This window comes from Varanus komodoensis, unplaced genomic scaffold (genome assembly GCF_004798865.1).
Source record: "Varanus komodoensis strain SLA01 unplaced genomic scaffold, ASM479886v1 scaffold14_1, whole genome shotgun sequence".
Classification (NCBI taxonomy): domain Eukaryota; kingdom Metazoa; phylum Chordata; class Lepidosauria; order Squamata; family Varanidae; genus Varanus; species Varanus komodoensis.
Window position 1 is genome coordinate 16,936,713 of NW_025335438.1, and position 18,042 is coordinate 16,954,754.

The following is an 18,042-nucleotide window of genomic DNA, read 5'->3' on the forward strand; positions in this document are numbered from 1 at the left end:
TATCCTGGGCCAGTATTTCCCAAGAGACCAAAAATATTTCAAAACTGAAGAAACTGGGTTGGTTTTACTCTAGGTGGTATCAGCCCGTACACGTGGGAACAACTGCAACAGACCCTGACACTGCTTTGGGGTGGCTGAGGGTGCTAGGCCACAACACGTCTTGAAGATAAAACAAATATGCTTTAGACTTTCTGTAACAATGACAGCAGGAAACCCATTATTACAGTTTAGGGAATTTCTGAGCATCCTGAAATTCCAGATTAAGGAATAGTGAACCTGTGGTCTTGAAACAATTATTCAAAAAATCTTCAAATATTATCATATACAATGCTTCACCTCTCATGAGAAGAATACTATTAGCACTACAGAAATGGCTATGACAAAGTGACTTGGAAAAAAGGATATCCATCAGGAGAAATCATAGTTTGAATATCGAAGGTTTCCGCAGCAGTGTATTCAGGCCCACCCCATGGAGGACTCAGAAACACAACATCTGCTTTTAAAGTGGATGCTAGCTTCATGAAGTCTCCACACAGGAATTCTATTTGGTCTGCCACGCCATACACTTTTGCATTGTTGTGAGCAAGACTGATCTTCACAGGGTCAATATCAATTGCAATTACTAAAAATGACAAATAATTATGCAATTACACAATTATTAAACAATTACAAATCTTAGGTCAGTTATGTTATATAAATTTAGAAGCATATGGAAACATACAGTAGGACACCCATATACCCAGGGGATAAGATCCAAGCCCCACAGTGGATACCTAAAATTGTGGATAGCAGTGAACACTTTACAGTCCATATTTGTCAGGACTGGGGCAAAGGACTCTCGCAAAATTGGAAACTCTGTGAATGTCTCTACCCACCCCCACAACTCACCAGTGCCTCCTCTCTGCACCAAGGAAATGCTGGAGAGATTTCCCTCTCTGGATGGGCAGGGCAAGAAAGCATGCTTTGGGAGGCCCTCCCTCTCCCCTCTTTCGCTTCCTTTCTCTCTATGGTGGAGACAATTTTCTGAAGCAGGCCATAAGCTGCAAAAAAAAAAAAAAAAATCCCATTCACTAATTGATGGCAAACTCACAAATCATCAAATCTATGAAAGTTAAACTCTGAAGTTTGAGTTTACTTTCCTGCCCCACCCATTCAGAGAGGGAGATCTCTCTGCCATTTCCTTGGTGCAAAGAAGAGGTGCTGGTGAGTTTGGGGAAGTTCCTAGAGATATTCGTGTTTTTTCCACTTTTGCAGGGGTCCTGTGACCCCAACCCCCATGAACGTGGAGAGCTGACATTATTTAATTTTTTCAGACAATGCTCAACCACAGTTAAGTGAAGTTGCGGGAACTGTAACAGCAGATACAGATTTTACTGTATACCAACATTAGTACTAGCACTAGACAAGCAACAAATTGCTTACTTGAAACAAAACCTTTTGTATTTTCCCTGTTTAGTCACCATATTCAGTAAAACATGAAGGTTTTTTTTAGCATGATTTAATTTTTCAAACAAATTAAACTGAGTAAGAAATGCTTTTAACTAGAGCAATCACAAAAAATATTCAGTATGTGGCAAATGGAATTAATGTACACACAGACATGAAGAGAAGCAATTGGGGTGGATATTTACCTCTTTTTGATGCCAAAGCAAACTGAATAGCATTGCCCCCCACTCCACAGAATGCATCTACTATTATGTCATATTTGAAGGACTGCTTTACACGCTCTGCAATGTGTTCTGCAATCTTCTCAGGAGTAACAGAAAACCACCCCTCTGATAAAGAGAGAACAATTATCACATTTCTGAATCTTAAAAAGACAAATATGGATATACAGTATCTGTACTATATTGCATTTCATGGCTTGCTGACTTATACAATTTAGGAACATACAAACTACCCCACTGGATAAAACTGAAGGCCAATCTATTTCCAAATCCTCTTTCCTATAGTCCAGGAATGTGAGGCCATGTTGGCTCATCACAAGATCAGGCATTTTTGGCTTACTGTGAATGAGAAACAAGTTTGTTCTGCCCTTTACACGAGTGGGTAAAACTAACCAAGATGGAGTATTGTGTCATCAGAATCCAATTTCTGATTTGTTGCTGTCAAACAAATCAAGGAACTCTGGGTCTGTTGCCTTACAAGCCCGGGCATGTTTGGGACAAACAGATCAGGTCTGTTTGCAACGACAGCAGCAATTTACGAGTGAATCATCACAAAACTTCAAATTATGGTAGATTACAGTCCACAAGTTTGGCTGTATGTAAGAGTTTACCTCTGTCTAACTGAATCCCCTCATCGAATCGAGAGAACAATCTATACCGCTGTGCCCAATATTTGGCCAGTTCAGGATCACTGGCTATTTCAGGGGGTAGGGATCGCACACTTCTATTTTTCTTCTTCTGCAACCTTTTCTTTTTCTTCTTTCCTGTAGCATTTACTTCACCTGCACCAGGAAAACCACACTGCACAGTTAGCTCATTTCTCTTGAATGGCTCAAAGAACACCATCAAGAACACACAAATTCACTGAAACTTTTATCACTTAATTCAGCAGATGGCATAGCATTGAGAAAATACAGAAGCTCCAGCAATGCTGTATTGTTGCAACAATTGTACCCATCAAACATAAATGGACACAACATTTATTCGCTGGAGAAAATGTATCAGAACATAGAAGGAAACAAATAAGATGAAAAAAGACATATCAACAAAAATCAGCATGAAAAAATACACAAAACAATATCAGCTTTCCCAAAGAAGACCTCCCAACTCAGAAATTTAAAAGAATGAAGAAATCCACACAGAAAATTTGAACTGAAAACTACCTGCACAAAAATGTGTCGAATACTGTTGTATTTCCTCTAACTTTCTGTGAATGTCAACTCATATAATAAAATTGATTTTCTAGATCAATTTCATTCAGGGATTTTGAACTCATTTTAGCAGTGTAAGTGCCTTAGTCATAGTATGATTTTTGCTAGGAAAGACAAGGGAATGCACCAGATTGATTGTCTTGGATCTCTCAACAGCTTTTAATGCAACTGACCAATTTGACTAATGCGGGCAAGAGTGGACACTACAACAACGGCTTCCGGAAGGCAATTCTAGGGAGTATCTGCCGACCCTCTGCCACTTATACTTTAGGATTCTCTCTTATCTCTCATGCTGCTTAACAACTGCATGAAATCATTGAATAAGATTACCCAGGGACCTGGAGTACAATGTTATCAGGATATGGATGAAATCAAGGGCAGTTTCTTTTTCTCACTAAACTCACATGAGATGAGATAGTGGAGGTGTAAAGCTGGTGCCTGGTCTCAGAAATGGAGTTGTTGTTAGTCGTGAAGTCGTGTCCGACCCATCGCGACCCCATGGACAACATTCCTCCAGGCCTTCCTGTCTTCCACCAGCCCCCAGAGCCCACTCAAGCTCACACCAACTGCTTCAGTGACTCCATCTAGCCACCTCATTCTCTGCCGTCCCCTTCTTCTTTTGCCATCTATTGTTCCCAGCATTAGGCTCTTCTCCAGGGAGTCCTTCCTTCTCATTAGGTGGCCAAAGTATTTGGAGTTTCATCTTTACTATCTGGCCTTCTAAAGAGCAGTCAGGGTTGATCTCCTCTAGGACTGACCGGTTTGATCACCTTGCGGTCCAAGGGACTCACAGGAGTCTCCTCCAGCACCACAATTCAAAGGCCTCGATCCTTTGGTGCTCAGCCTTCCTTATGGTCCAGCTTTCACAGCCATACACTGCAACCATAGACTTGACTATAAGCACTTTTGTTGGCAGGGTGATGTCTCTGCTTTTTAGTATGCTGTCTAGATTTGCCATAGCTTTCCTCCCCAGGAACAAGCGTCTTGTAATTTCTTGGCTGCAGTCCCCGTCTGCGGTGATCTTGGAACCCAGGAAAATAAAATCTGACACTACCTCCACAGAAATGGAGTAGATGAACACTAATGAACTGAAGCACATTCTCCAGAAGCCCACAGTGACCTAAATTGTGAGGACTGATGCATGCCCTCCAGTGATAGTGGTGAGGAAGCAATGATCCCAGCTGCTTTAGGGTTACTATCCCAGCACTGCAAACACCACTGCTAGAACAGCATTCCCTCCCCAATATATAGCTTCTCTATAGCCTGAGGTGGCTGATCCTACCTAATCTTGAAGCTAAGCAGGTCAGGACTGGTTAGGATCTCGACGGGTGACTTGAGTGTATGATTCTATGATTATTGCTGTAAACTGCGCAGAGAGCTTCGGCTACAGGCAGTATAGCGACGATGATGATAACAAGAATATCTACCTTCTCAGTGAGTGGTACTTTCCAGGCTCTGTAGATCTTGCCACATGGAGTCATTGTCAAATACACTCTGCAGCCCACCCACATAAAGTTTTTTTTTTAAACTTCCCAATTGGTATTTCCCCAGTGCACCGTCTCAGCAAAGTGAGTAAACCGTAGCTATGCTTATGGGACAGCTGGGATGGGTTTTTTTTTTTTTTAGAATATTGTATTATTACTATACACAAACTTAAAAACATTATTCAGAATTATCCCACACCTTCTGTTTCCATCTGCAGGTAGTCTGGAATATCCAGGGCAACTAGCTCTCTTCCTAAAGGACATTCTTCTTGTCTTCCTGCCTCTTCACTAGGGTCCTGAGTGTTATAGTCACTTGCTGTTATTACCACTTTTTCCTTGCCACTTTTCTTAATGCTCTTTCTTTCAAGCTTGCCAGAATCTGACTCAGGGGACAAACAGTCATTGTTCTGGAGATTCAAATTATTTTGTGAGTCAGCATGATCTTCCTCTTCCTCCAAATCACTACTTGTGTGATGAACACTGACTTGAGAACTCTCTTCCGTGAGTTTATTTACTTCTTCCAAGAACTTTTCTACCTAGAAATACCACAAATTGCAAAAATACAATTTACTCAACAGTAATTTATCTTAAAACTGAACAGATACTCTTGTTGCTAAATTAAAAAAACAACAACAGATTTTGTTAGCAAAAGTACACTATCAACACAAACAATGTTTTGACACCCAGCAACACTCCAGGGGCTTATGGATGCATCCCCTACCAAATTCATATGAAGGCCCCTTCCTATATGTCCCTGTATTGTTACTATAGTTTGTTATGTCCAAATTATTTAAATGTTAATTCATGATCTTATGATAAAATCAAACCTTGAGGTACATAGAGAAGGCAACTATATGTCTTGTCAACTGGCTCTTGGGTGCATATACTGCAGTTTCTTTCACTATGTACTCGTACATATCTATAAACCAACCAAAACATAATGAGGATCACTAATATAGTCCTCATATAGCATACTACATTAGAATACCTTGACATTATCTATCAGGGGTATCTGTTATATATCTGTAAGTGAAACTTTCAACAGAATGTTGCAATATAGGGCACAGACATTAGGATTCCAGCTACTACTGTCCAGTCCATTCCCACACCACAGTCTGTCCACCCATTCAACATTCAGTACTCTGTGGCTGCTGAGCATACTCCATCCTCATCAGAATGATTTAGCGTTCTTCCACCCTTAGGGTTTTCTGTAAATACTCCTGCACTTGCCTATGTCTGAAGAATTCCAGAGGAGCTTCATCACTGTATCATTCTTAAACACTGAATGCAACTCCTAACATATACTTGTCAAGGATAAATATCACATAATTCTTCAGCTTTGCACTTGTGTAGAACTAGAAGCACTGGCGACTAGAGCAGACTACCTAAAGTAAAACAGTGCCTTCTCTCTGGCATTACCTAGAGAACTTTTTCCTCCACAGCAGACTCAAGTTGTATCCTCCCCCCGCCAAAAAAAAAAAAAAAACTAGTTTGGACAGGTGTTTGCTTTGTTAGCTGGATATGCTTTATCCAATGCCTCCATTACACCCTGCGCATGTATTTTCTATTCTGGATTCAGAATTTGTGTACTCATTTTGTTCACTGTCTACAGAAGTGCATTGACACTAGAAAGGCAGCATACTTTTTGTTTTAGATATAAGCAGTGCTTTTTTTTGTCATAGAACGCACTGGAACGGAGTCCCGGCACCTTTTTCCGACAGGTTTTCCAAGTTTTAAAAGTAACTTTTGAAAATTTGATGTTTGGTCCACGTGGATTTGAATCGCCCTGTCGAGTGTAGCAGGTTGGCGGCAAAATCATTAAAATGGTGCATGCGGGCTGCTTGTGTGTCGAATCTGATGCATGCGTACTTTGTCCGCACTGGTTGTGATGGCTCTGCTTGGCTTGTGGCACTGCTTGGCTTGTGATTGGTCATGTGCTGAGTGCTTACTGTGGGCGGCAACCGTTATGTTTCGTTACACTACTGACGTTTGTGGGTGTGTACAGTGATTGACTACATGAGAAAGGTAAATAATTTCATGAGTTCTGGCACCTTTTTTCTTACAAAAAAGCACTGGATATAAGAAAATACAAAAGAGCAGATAGAGTTGTGCCAGTTTATCCTTCTTCCTAGAGACTATAAATTCTAGATTGTGGACACAATCCAGTGCTAAGTTTGAAAACCAGCATATAAGCACGTTTCTTACATTTTTACATTTTGAATGGTAGTAGCTGGAATGAATGTCTAAGTTATGAACAACCTGTACTTGTGAACAGATTGCCATAAAGTCTATTAATTTTTTAAAAAATTCCTGTGGAAAATTGTCATCACCACAGAGAAAGAAAGGAAGCAAAAGGGAAGAGGAGGAGACCTCCTGCCTTCCTGTCACACCCATCCGGAGGGAAAAATCTTTCTAGCATTTCCTTGCTGCAAAAAGGGGGCAGTGGTGAGTTGGGGGGTAAATATATCCATAGTTTTCCTACTTTTGTGAGGGTCCTGTGCCCCTAAACCCCATGATTGTGGAGGGCCAACATGATCTGACTTACATACAAATTCGACTTAAAGAGGAATTTTCATTTTCTTAAGAATGGAATTCATTCCGTAACCAGGGTACTCCCTACACATTGTGCTATAATGAACTGCCTAGCAAAGAAACCCACTTTGTCCACCATGCCCTAGTAATACACAAGAAATATCTACCTTTTTCAAAGTCTTGCTCTTCTTTACCACCACTACTTCAGGTTCATCAGTAAAAAATATATGCTTGTTTTTAGTCTCAATTGTTCTCCGCATGTCCAAGAACTTTGATTTAGATTTCATGTTTTTGTTGAGATGAGTCACTTTTCGTTCACTGAAGCCAGAGATCCCTCCATATCTAGGGAATAATGGATTAAAGTCAACAACTACATCTTAACTGGAGGGGCGTGTCTAACATATATTTGGAAAGATGACCTATACTCGGGAGAGAAAAAAATTACTCTCGGTGTATTTTTCAGCAGTACCATTTATACATGGAAGCCTCCTTTAAATTATGCCAAGTAAACATGCTAAGTGTCAGGTAAAAAGGCCTGGTTTCTCCCAACAATCACTTTCACTTTTAGACACACTAGGCAGTATCCAACAGGTTGTAATCACTAACGTAACTTACATTGCATCATGTGCATAATTAATCTCAAGTGTGCCTTGTTGTGCTATGTAAACCCAGCAAGGGTGATACTGCTGTGAACTACATTGCCCATAGGCTATTCTAGATAAATGTCCATCCAGGCTGATTTGCACAACAGGGCATGCCAAGGTAATTATGCTAATTCTCTTGGCATGCACAGCAAGGGAAATAAAGCACTGTGGCTTATATTCTGACCTGCAATCATGCAAACTGTTCTACTTTCTAAGGGAAACAAAGGAAAACATGAATATACTTAGTACTTTTGTCCTGTGCCATGCTTGAGTCCCAGAAGACAACAAATTTCTTCTGGATCAGTCTGAGGGTATTCTTCAGCATCGAGTTCATGACTTGAAAGAAATTACAATATTCATTCATTCATTCATTCATTCATTCATATCTTTTATCTTACCCAATAGTCTCAGGACGGTTTTACAATAAAACAAAGTAAAGTACAGCATCATTTCTATACAGTAAAACCTGACAAACATTTGTCACAATTGATAACAAGATGAGAAAAAGATACATCTTCATTGCCAGTTTTGTTCTGAATTAAGGGTCAATCATTTTTTTCAATGAGCTACATAGTATAAGAAACTTGTCGAATCTGTAGAGACAACTTCAAGACCAACTAAACTGTTATTTGTTTTGGCTAAATCATGTTTCAAACGTAATATTCAGGTTTTCAGTGAAACTCTCGTAACTACTTTGGTCCCCCAAAGCAATTAACAATTATTCTTAGGCAACTGGCATACTTCTATGAATTATGGAATCCTAGAATAGCAGAGTTGGAAAGAGCCAATAAAGACATTGGGTTCAACTCCCTGCTGAATACAGGACGTGTTAAAGCATTACTCAATGAAGGACACCCGGTTAAAAGTAAACAAAAGGTTTTTAATGCTGCTCTGCAGAATTAAAATGTTCTGAATAGGGGAAAATAGACATAGTATGGGAAAGTGGAGCTCGCTGAACACTCTAAATTACTAGCAAAACAGCGTATGAAAACAGTAACTGCATGTTAAAGACAATACTACAGTGCTCAAGAAGGCTAAAGAATGCCAAAAACAAAGGGAAGAATGTCGTGACTGATAACTTGCCTCCTTTTTAACTTGGTATGTTTATGTTCAGGTGGCTGCTCATCATCATCATCATCATCATCACTGTCATTGTGTGACCCTCCACCTCCTGTAGCATCCAAGTATGCTCTAGATGACCCATGTGAAGCTAAAATAGAAAATGAGGGTTGTGCCACAATGTATTTAAATAGTGAAACTATCAGAAAGAAATTTGGAAGCCTTCTCCCAAGTAACTTAATTCTGGTGTATAAGTGTAGGCCACCCCAATTCCTGTTGGCCAATTCTGAGTCTTAAACACCAGAGCCTTGAACAGATTCAAGTGCACTATTCTTAAGACTTCAGTTGGTTGGAAAACCAAGTTCCCTGTTGCCTTGCCACTCAACTATGTGCTGCTGACACCTCAACCTTGATGAAATGCCTTACAAGAAATGGTAATTTTTTCACTGAAGGGAAAAGTGGGCTGTCACATATCCCATCTGTGGGTAAATTATCTGAGAAAAATGAAGGAAAGACCCACCCTGGATCTGAGCCAAAGCACAAAGTCAGCTCAAGAGAGCAGCTATCTCAGTTAAATGAGTTGGGTTCCAATGCTTTCCCTCTGCATGGATAAAACACTGAAGGCTCAATGTAGCTTCTTATGAATGCAAGTTTTCTAGTTATACTTTTAGGATGCCTTGCAATTAATGGCCTCATAATTCTGCCATATATACCAGTGGGAAAAAATTCTCAAATTCTGCAATTAATATTGAGGATGTTTCCAATGAGTAAAATTCTAAAAAAAGAATGTGATTTTGAAACAGTAAAATTAAAATAGGTTTTCTCCTATTTAGTAATAGAAAATATTTACTAAAAGGTATGTTAAAATGTAAACAGCTTCACACATTACAAGGACAGTATTTGGACAATTTACTCTCATTGAAATAGCGTTCATACTTTGTTACATAACGATGTCAACTGTTTTCCTAAGTTTTGTCTATACGCATTAGACAAAGTTTTTTTAATGTTGCCAAATAATGAAAATATTATTTTTCATGAAAACACTGTGCAGGTATCATTCTTTTAAAAAATTAGGGTCCTAGAAATTGTACTCCAATTGTACATTTTCAGATTCTTACATTCACTTGGATAGCAGGCTAGATGGAGAAAAGTTTCTTGTATAAAATGTGGTTAAAAGATTAAGCCCTGGGTCCCTAGAAACTATTTTTCCTTACACAAAATCTGAAAAAAGATTTATTCCATGCATGCCATGCATTTTTCATTATCTATTCTGCATCATTTGCATGTTCTCACGAATTATTTCAACACTTTGTGGATCTCCTACAGTAATTTTGAGCCCTTTGAGGCCCACGCTAAACCAAAACACCCCCTTCCTCCTGGGGAAGCTATGGCTATGGGGAAGCTATGGCTTGAAAGTGTTAAAATTACTAGGTAACAAATTAGATTTCAGTTTTTCCTTCAAGTGTATACTAAAGTCTACAGAAAACATTTATTCAAAGTTATTACCTATGAAAAATAACCCAAAGGTTACAGAGTGCCAGATGGGCTGAGTGTCACCTTACAGCCTAAGTTTAATGCTCAACTGACAGAACACTGTACAAGCCAGCCTCCTTCTTCCCACTTACAACTAAAGTTTCAAGCACAGACCTCAGATTAAAATGAAATAGCTAAGCCTTGTAGTAACTTCTAAACTCAATTTCTTAAAATTAATATTTGCCATCTCTATGACCAGATCACAAACACACATTTCTTTAAGCCAAAAGAAAGATTTGTACTTTATGCTCATGCATCTCAAAGCAGACCAGAGTGTCTGGAAGTTGAGTGCTTAATTTTAAAGAGAGAGCCTTTAGTGTGTTACCTACACCAATACACATCTCTTACGTGAAAGTTGAAGCATTATTAGGTAGGGGAAGAAATACTTGCAAGGGAAAGAGAAAACATCCACAGTCATACTGCCTATAAAGGAAACTTCTCCCTCAACATAGGGCTACATCATACCTATTCTGGATAAGGGAGAATGGAATTTTTGACTAAGGCCTCCTACCGACCTGGCTGGTTTGAAAGCCCATTTTCAGAAGGCATGCTTCTTTCCCTTGTTCCTTTATCAGAGTCCTCCATCTGACCAGAATTACCAGGACAGCATCTTTCAGTTGTTGTTATACTTGATCTTTGATGACCATTTTTATAAACCACATTTTCTAATGTGCTCTGCTCTGCTCCTTTTGAGTTCAGATTTATTTTACTGATTTCAGTAAGAATATTGTTATTACAGAGATCATCTGGGGCAGGATTTTCATCACAGGCAGTACTGGAAGGGAGAAGAGAATCTAAGTTTGAATCCAGCACTTCTCCACACTGCTCAGCAATACTCATCTGTGTTTTTTCTGGATGCTTTGTTTCCATTTTTCTTGCCTTTGTTTCCATGTGACTGTTAGGTGCTGTGTCAACAGTCCAACCTTGACTTGCCCAATAATGAAACTGCTCCCAGTAATACCAGTAAAGTTCACTATAGTGCTGCTCCCATTCTTCCTTCACTTCAGGATTATTCCAAGGCTCAGCGATCGATAAGACCTCCAAATTTAGATTGTGTTTCTCTTGCCAACCTTGCCAGAGAAGTCCTTCCCCATAGTCATGCCAGTATTTTTCCCATTTTTCTTTCCTCTGAAAGTCATCAAGCAGAATGTCAGCATTTTCACAGCTTTCATCAGTCTTAACCTCCTTTTGAGTTAAAGATGGATCATCAGAAAGAGAATTATCATCAAGATCCTCTTCCAAAGTCTCTTGCATTATTTCAAGAATATCTTTTTGTGGCATCCTTTTCTTTTTCTTTTTCTTCACCACTTTGTTACCTTTCTTGCCAATATGCTCAGAAGACTGAAATTCAACATGAAAGGAAATTGAGTAGCCATGCAAATATGTATACAGCACTCATCAGGTTCTGGATTACCATGTTGATCTGGCTGATCAGTTTCCTAATGCCACACGATATAGACTGTTTAAATCTCAACTAAGTTGATTACAAATGCATCACCATATTCATTTCTGCTGTTCTGCTATATTATTTTGTATGTTTTCAGCTCAGCAGCAAAGCAAGATTTCCCATTCTGATTTTTTATTTCCACTCCAACTTTTCCTTAACACACCTTTTTTTTAAAGCCAGTCCCTAATTTAACTTTAATCTGAATTTTAGAGCCAGGATGAAGAAGAGAAGCTTTCTAAAAAAAAGTCTTTGGGAATCTGGCCAAGTTATTACTTTTAGCATAGGAATTTCAGTATTTACTGAAATTTCAGATGGTTTATAACACTGTGCATTCCCAAATGGAAGTTCATTTCTTTTTAGTTAATGCCAAAATAATATATAATTTGGCCTGTATTTGGAAACCTTTTAGGGAGGTTTATATTTGAAAATTCACCATTATCCAACAGAAACAATATCTTAATCATTTTTACCCATAGATTTGAAACCATCCCAGAAAAGGCATGTTGCCACATAAAAGAAAAAGCATGACAGCCATTTTACTGGTTTCAGAGAAAAATCTATTCTCTAGACTTATTTTCAAATACTAGTCATACTTTTAAAAATGCTCAATGAAAATGTACAAGACTTTTCAAAATCAAGATTAATAAAAACACATACAATCCAATACTGCTAGTTATTACAAACTAGTCATTTCTGCCATATAAATAATTTAAATTAGCACAGAAAAACAGAAAATAAACTGGGCTTTACCACCACTGCTTTATGGGATGTCACAGTACCAAATTGTACAGGTAAGCCCATACTCTTCATGAGCTCAGTCTCTGAATCGAGTTCAGTATCTTCCATTTCAGAAACATGACTCGTAGATATGTCAGCATTCCTAAAGGTGTGATATTTCTCCTCATTTTCATCATCCTCAGTAATCTGAACGTCCCCTGTTCATATAAAATATAAAGTTACAGTCTTATTTCAGTTCCAGCCTCAGTCAGTCATAAATCTTTGATGTAGAAAAAGTGCAACTGCAATTTTTTCCTTTAGCAAACATTTTCCAGCATACATTTAGAACATGACTGTTACATACAGCCTACATTCCTAAGCAGAAACAATTAATTTATCATTAAGAAAAACATCCCTTGAGATATTCATTAAATTTTCAGTTGAGGCTCACCTGAAGGTACCAATTCTAATTAATAATTGATACAATTATTGGCTTAGATCAATTATTAGTTGAAGATCGAAGTTCCCAAAATGTTTATTTCTAGCAAAGCCTCAAGCTAAACAGGGTTCAGAGAAGGGCAACAAGGATGATCCAGGGACTGGAAACAAAGCCCTATGAGGAGAGGTTGAAAGAGCTGAGCATGTTTAGCCTTGAGAAGCTTGAAGGAAGATATGATCATGTCATGTCATGTTCAGTCACAAAGCTGTGCCCGACCCTCTGTGACCCAATGGACCACAGCACACCAGGTTCTCCTGTCCTCTACCATTCCCTGGAAAAAATTCCAAGTTTTTGCAAGAGTATTGATAGTATATTTGTAATGTGACCAACAAAGTGCTCAATCAACTTGAGCAAAGTTCTAGATATCTGCTGTCAAAAAAGACCATTGTGAATATATGAAATAACATCCATAGCAATACTGGTTACTACTTTGTTTCATGGTGTTTATTTTGATCTTAAAAGTCCTAAATTGCCAACAAAATTATTACCTGCATCTTCCCTACCAGGAAAAACTGAATCATTTCAAGTTTGTAGTTTAGACAAGGCTTTCCAATACTTGGTGTCCTTCAAGTACACTGGACTGCAACACTCGCTATTCCCAGGCATTGGGGCCAGTAGTCATGTTCACAACAGCTTCATTGCTTCTCTGTGAGCTGTTACTTATATCTTGTTATATTCTCTTACATGGGCTTTGCAAATACGTATTTGAAATCAAACAATATAAGCAGCATGTGGCCAAGATAATACAGCATAAAAAGTATTTATTTTACAGAGCACAGTATTTTAATTCAACATTTCAGGCATATCTTACCTAAATTGACATCTTTGAAATAATATCCCTTTAGGCCTAGTTTGTACAGTGCTCGGTCCCTGGAAGAAAACACCTTATTTTTAAGTCCGTAAATGAAATATGGAAGCAGAGTATTAGGAAAATGTTTTTATAAAAGGCATCCTCTAAGCAGTCTCACATTAGCTCAGAAATTCACCATGAACTATCCTACTTATATTAGAATGACTGGTGAAAACTATTACCTTAGGAAGAGAACAACCAATATGTTCATCAGTCACAACTGCTGAATAGTGGTCTTCAATCCCAACATTTTACTTTTTATTAACCCTCTGTTCTTCAAATATATCATAAGAGCAGCATCCAAACAAAACAATTAACAATAGTTTTAAAGCCTAAGAAATAAGGTCTTTGCCTGGCACTGCAAAGAAAGGGTGCCAGTCAAATCTCTCTAAAGAAAGCATTTCAAAGCCTAAGTAGAACAGCTGAAAGTACACTCTTCCTGGCAGCCACCCATTATAGCTCAGATAGCAAAGGAAATGTGAAAAAGAGCCTGTGGTGAGAATCTTGGCAATAGGTACAGGCACTTGTGAAGTACATGTACCCTTAAATACTTTAAAGGCCAAAACCAACACCCTGGATTGGGCCCATTCACAGATTGGGAGCCACTGCAGTTAATGAAGCATTGGCCCAGCCTTCCCCAACCTGGTGCTTTCTGTATATGTCAGATACCACGAACTTTTATCATGCCGGACATAGTCCAATGCATGTAGAAGACATCAGGTTAGGGATGGCTGGACTAGATACTGCATGTATTTATTTATATTTATATTGCGATTTATATCCTGCCTTTTTCCTACAAAGGACCCAAGGCAGCTTACATCATCTATCCTCCACCATCTTATCCCCACAACAACAACCCTGTGAGGTAGGTTGGGCTGAGAGTCTGTGACTGGTCCAAAGTCACCCAGTTGGCTCCATGGCTGAGCGGGGACTGGAACCCAGATCCTATGAGTCCCAGTCCCAGGCTCTTAACCACCACACCACACTGGCTCTCTGTATAATGCTCTGTTAGCCATGCGACGATTATATTCTGCAATTATATACTTCAGTTTACAAACTCATCTCTAAAGCCTTACAGTACCCTAAAAACTAAGCTCCAAATAATCAGCTTTCTCCAGCATTTTCTTTACTAAGTAGGAGGAACATCCAGCTTTTTACCTCACAGCTGGCTAGCAAAACAAAACCAAAACAAAATCTAAAACAAAACAAAACTAAAAAACCCCTTAGATCACCAGTAGCCTTAAGTTACTTGAACACAGTTCTCATTGAAATCAATAGGTCACAGCTAGTACACAAGTGCTCCCTAAAAGTAGTGTATCAATTGCGGCTTAAATCCTGGTCTGCTTCCTTTGCTATCATTATCACCGAAGTCACAGGTGCTCTCCTCCAGTAAGTATGCAAAGGAGGACAAAACAGAGCATTACTGTAAATCTGGGACTAGTAAATCTATGGTTTTTTATTTTTATTCTAGAATAGGCAGGTAGGGGCGTCGATGCAGATTTTAAAAGCCTCCCTACTTCCACTAGTCTCCATCCGGATCGGCCCGTGTAGCAATCCCAGTGTGAGATTTAGGATGTCATCATATAAACACTTCCCTGCGTTTGACCTCAAGGGCTTTATTTCTAAATACGCAGGCACCGGATTACACTATTTAAAATAAGGTATAATCTGGCCCCGAGAGATGCCACAGCCAACATGCAAATCGTTCCCACCCATGCCAACCGCAAGCGCCGTGCCCTGCCCTCCAGGACTCACTCTACGAAGGCCCGGCTGCACAAGCAGAGGATAACATCGGCGCAGCTTTCGTCTTCCCCCCGCAGAACCAGCAGCAGCTCCGCTGCCACCAGACTCCGCGCCGCCTCACGCAACATGCTAACCCCGCAGCCACTTCTCAAAGGAAGCTCCACACGAGCGGGTCTAACCACACCGGGGGACCCAGCGCGCATAGGCCTTTCCGGCGGAAGTGGTTCTCCATGAGTGCAGCACCAATTAGAGTCCGGAGTTCGCTTGCCCATCGCCTAGTGCTTCCTGGACAGAGCGAGGAGGCTGATGAAGACTGGAAGAAAGAACTTTCCGTGTTGTATTGGGGTTACCATAATAGATCGTTAATCTGTACCATTTCGATCCTGTTGCGGCCCATTCTGTGGCGACAGGGTTTCCTGTTTAATTGTGAAGTAGCTTTTCTCCGTCCCTCTGCTCGACGAAAGACCGCTACCCGTAAGAAACAGTGCGGGATTTTAGGCGGCAGCGTGTTTTCGCCGTTCGCTGCAGGCCCAACGAAAGGAATTTGGAACAAAGGAATTCCTACATAGTGCACAGTTCAACAACTATGGTTGCCTAACCTTAATTTAGTACCAGTGCTTGTGTGTATGCCCTGTACAGCAGTCTTCCAATATGGTGTTCTGCAGAAATGTTGGATTACAATTCCCATAATGCCCGAACAAGCCCAGCCGTTTTTACCAACCTGGTGCTTTCTCAGTTTCTTGGATAACTCCCATAATCCTATGAGAGCTATAGGTGAACATATCTATGGCATATCATATTGGGAACGGTTATTCTAGGTGTTAACTTATTTTGGGTGTGCTGCTTTAATCTTTAGGTATATATATAGTACCATCCTCTAGTACTTCTCAGCCGTTTAAAAGGAAAGGAAGTGGGGTCCAGCTTGAAATCACATCCTTAATTCCAGCAACATTTCTCCATACAATCCAAAATAGATGAGAGTTGTGGTCATTCAACAGGGGCAAGCAAACACTTAGCACATACTCCAAAGCACACTTGTTTCACAAGTTTTAGAGCTAATCCCTAATTAGATCAAAAATTTTGTGCAGTAGAACAGGCTTTGTATTTATTTATTTTTATTTTTATTTATTTATTTATGGATTTATATCCTGCCTTTTTCCTACAAAGGGCTCAAGGCAGCTTACATCTCCTCCTCCATCTTATCCCCACAACAACAACCCTGTGAGGTAGGTTGGGCTGAGAGTCTGTGACTGGCCCAAAGTCACCCAATTGGCACCATGGCTGAGCGGGGACTAGAACCCAGGTCCTCTTAGTCCCAGTTCCACGCTCTTAACCACTACGCCACACCGGCTCTTTCTTTCTTTCTTTCTTTCTTTCTTTCTTTCTTTCTTTATTTATTTATTTATTTATTTATTTATTTATTGCTTTTTATATTTCCCCGTTATGTTTTGAATTGTACAACATTGTTCAATATTATATGACTTTACCCTAAGAAGGCATTAGAATGCCACATAATTTTGTTTGTGTGTGTGTGTGTTTAAACTGCACTAGATATTACAGGAGTGAGGTGGTTGACTTGGGCTTTATTGTAATCTCCAATAAAAACAATACTTGATGACATGATACCATATCTACATTCCACATCATATCATTACCTAAGGCAGAATGCACTGTGATACATCATGTCACTCAACTGTATTAGATACTAACTACAAAGAAGCCAAAGTACTCAGAGACAGAATGGTGGTAGCTCTTAATGTGTTTAGTCTGACCCTCTTACATTATACAACATAGTTTGTTCTGTACTCCAGTGGCACACCTTAATATTTTCCATTAGCACAATGTTGTAAAGTTTTCTTCCACCCACTGTGCATTCTGTTTTTATACCAGCTTTTCTGGCATTCCATTTTTGAGAGGGATGGCTTGTTCTCATTACATTCACTGCAGGCACAGGAAGGGGAAATCAGATGGTGTTCGATGAGCCTGCCCTCTATCTCTGAATGTTCATATGGAAGGCATATACAGCTATATGCATGTACAGAACCTTTCTACATTGAGCAGAATGTGCTGAAGTTGGGGGTTGAAGCAGTGGGAATGATTATCTCCTTTCTCCACACATTCAGATTGTGATCTGAAGATAGTTTCTAGTCTCTCTCTCTCACACACATGCACAGAGGGAGAGAAAGAGTTATGGAAGAAGTGATTTTTGAAGGTAGCTGATTGATTCTCAAGACTCACCTTCAGATTTTTGAAAAATGAAGTTCCTATTAAAAACAGCATAGCATCCAGGAAACTATAAGCACACTATCTTGCTACACTAAAGCAGCTTTTTTCCCCTTTTAGTAGAGTATCTAAATATGTCAACCTCCACTTGCAGTCTGAAGCAGTAGACACCAGAAGTCTGTAGATTACTGAGATTTTTTTAAAAAGATGCATGATGCAAAAGGAAGGTGGAGTAGGGGCAGAAAGCCCCTGTGGTGACCACCCAGGGAGCAGCAGGTGATGGGGACAGTGGCGAACAGGGGTGATGTCATGCTTAGGATGGGTATGGGCATGCTAGGGCTGACTGATTGCTGCCATGTCCATTCCAGGCAGGTGACTGGGCATATATAGGATTATAGATGTGTATGTTATTGTTTTGATGTTAAGACCTACT

At 39.6% G+C, this 18,042-nt stretch overlaps 1 protein-coding gene across 4 annotated transcripts in view; it reads right to left on the reverse strand.

The window, feature by feature from the left end:
• Positions 1–15,579, reverse strand: part of TGS1 (trimethylguanosine synthase 1) — a 30,037-nt gene extending 14,458 nt beyond the window's left edge. For 3 of the 4 annotated variants that reach the window (XM_044424083.1, XM_044424084.1, XM_044424082.1), the window contains exons 1-11: positions 15,399–15,579; positions 13,605–13,663; positions 12,328–12,512; positions 10,646–11,471; positions 8,622–8,748; positions 7,788–7,874; positions 7,062–7,236; positions 4,562–4,898; positions 2,279–2,449; positions 1,632–1,775; positions 406–622 (exon numbers count right to left, since the gene is read on the reverse strand). In XM_044424083.1, the coding sequence (XP_044280018.1) occupies positions 406–622; positions 1,632–1,775; positions 2,279–2,449; positions 4,562–4,898; positions 7,062–7,236; positions 7,788–7,874; positions 8,622–8,748; positions 10,646–11,471; positions 12,328–12,512; positions 13,605–13,663; positions 15,399–15,514 (2,444 nt within the window). In that variant the 5' untranslated portion in view covers positions 15,515–15,579. Of the gene's footprint in view, positions 1–405; positions 623–888; positions 1,041–1,631; positions 1,776–2,278; positions 2,450–4,561; positions 4,899–7,061; positions 7,237–7,787; positions 7,875–8,621; positions 8,749–10,645; positions 11,472–12,327; positions 12,513–13,604; positions 13,664–15,398 lie in introns of those variants that run through there. The other variant, XM_044424085.1, reaches the window with a different exon arrangement.
• Between the last annotated feature and the right edge of the window lie 2,463 nt (positions 15,580–18,042).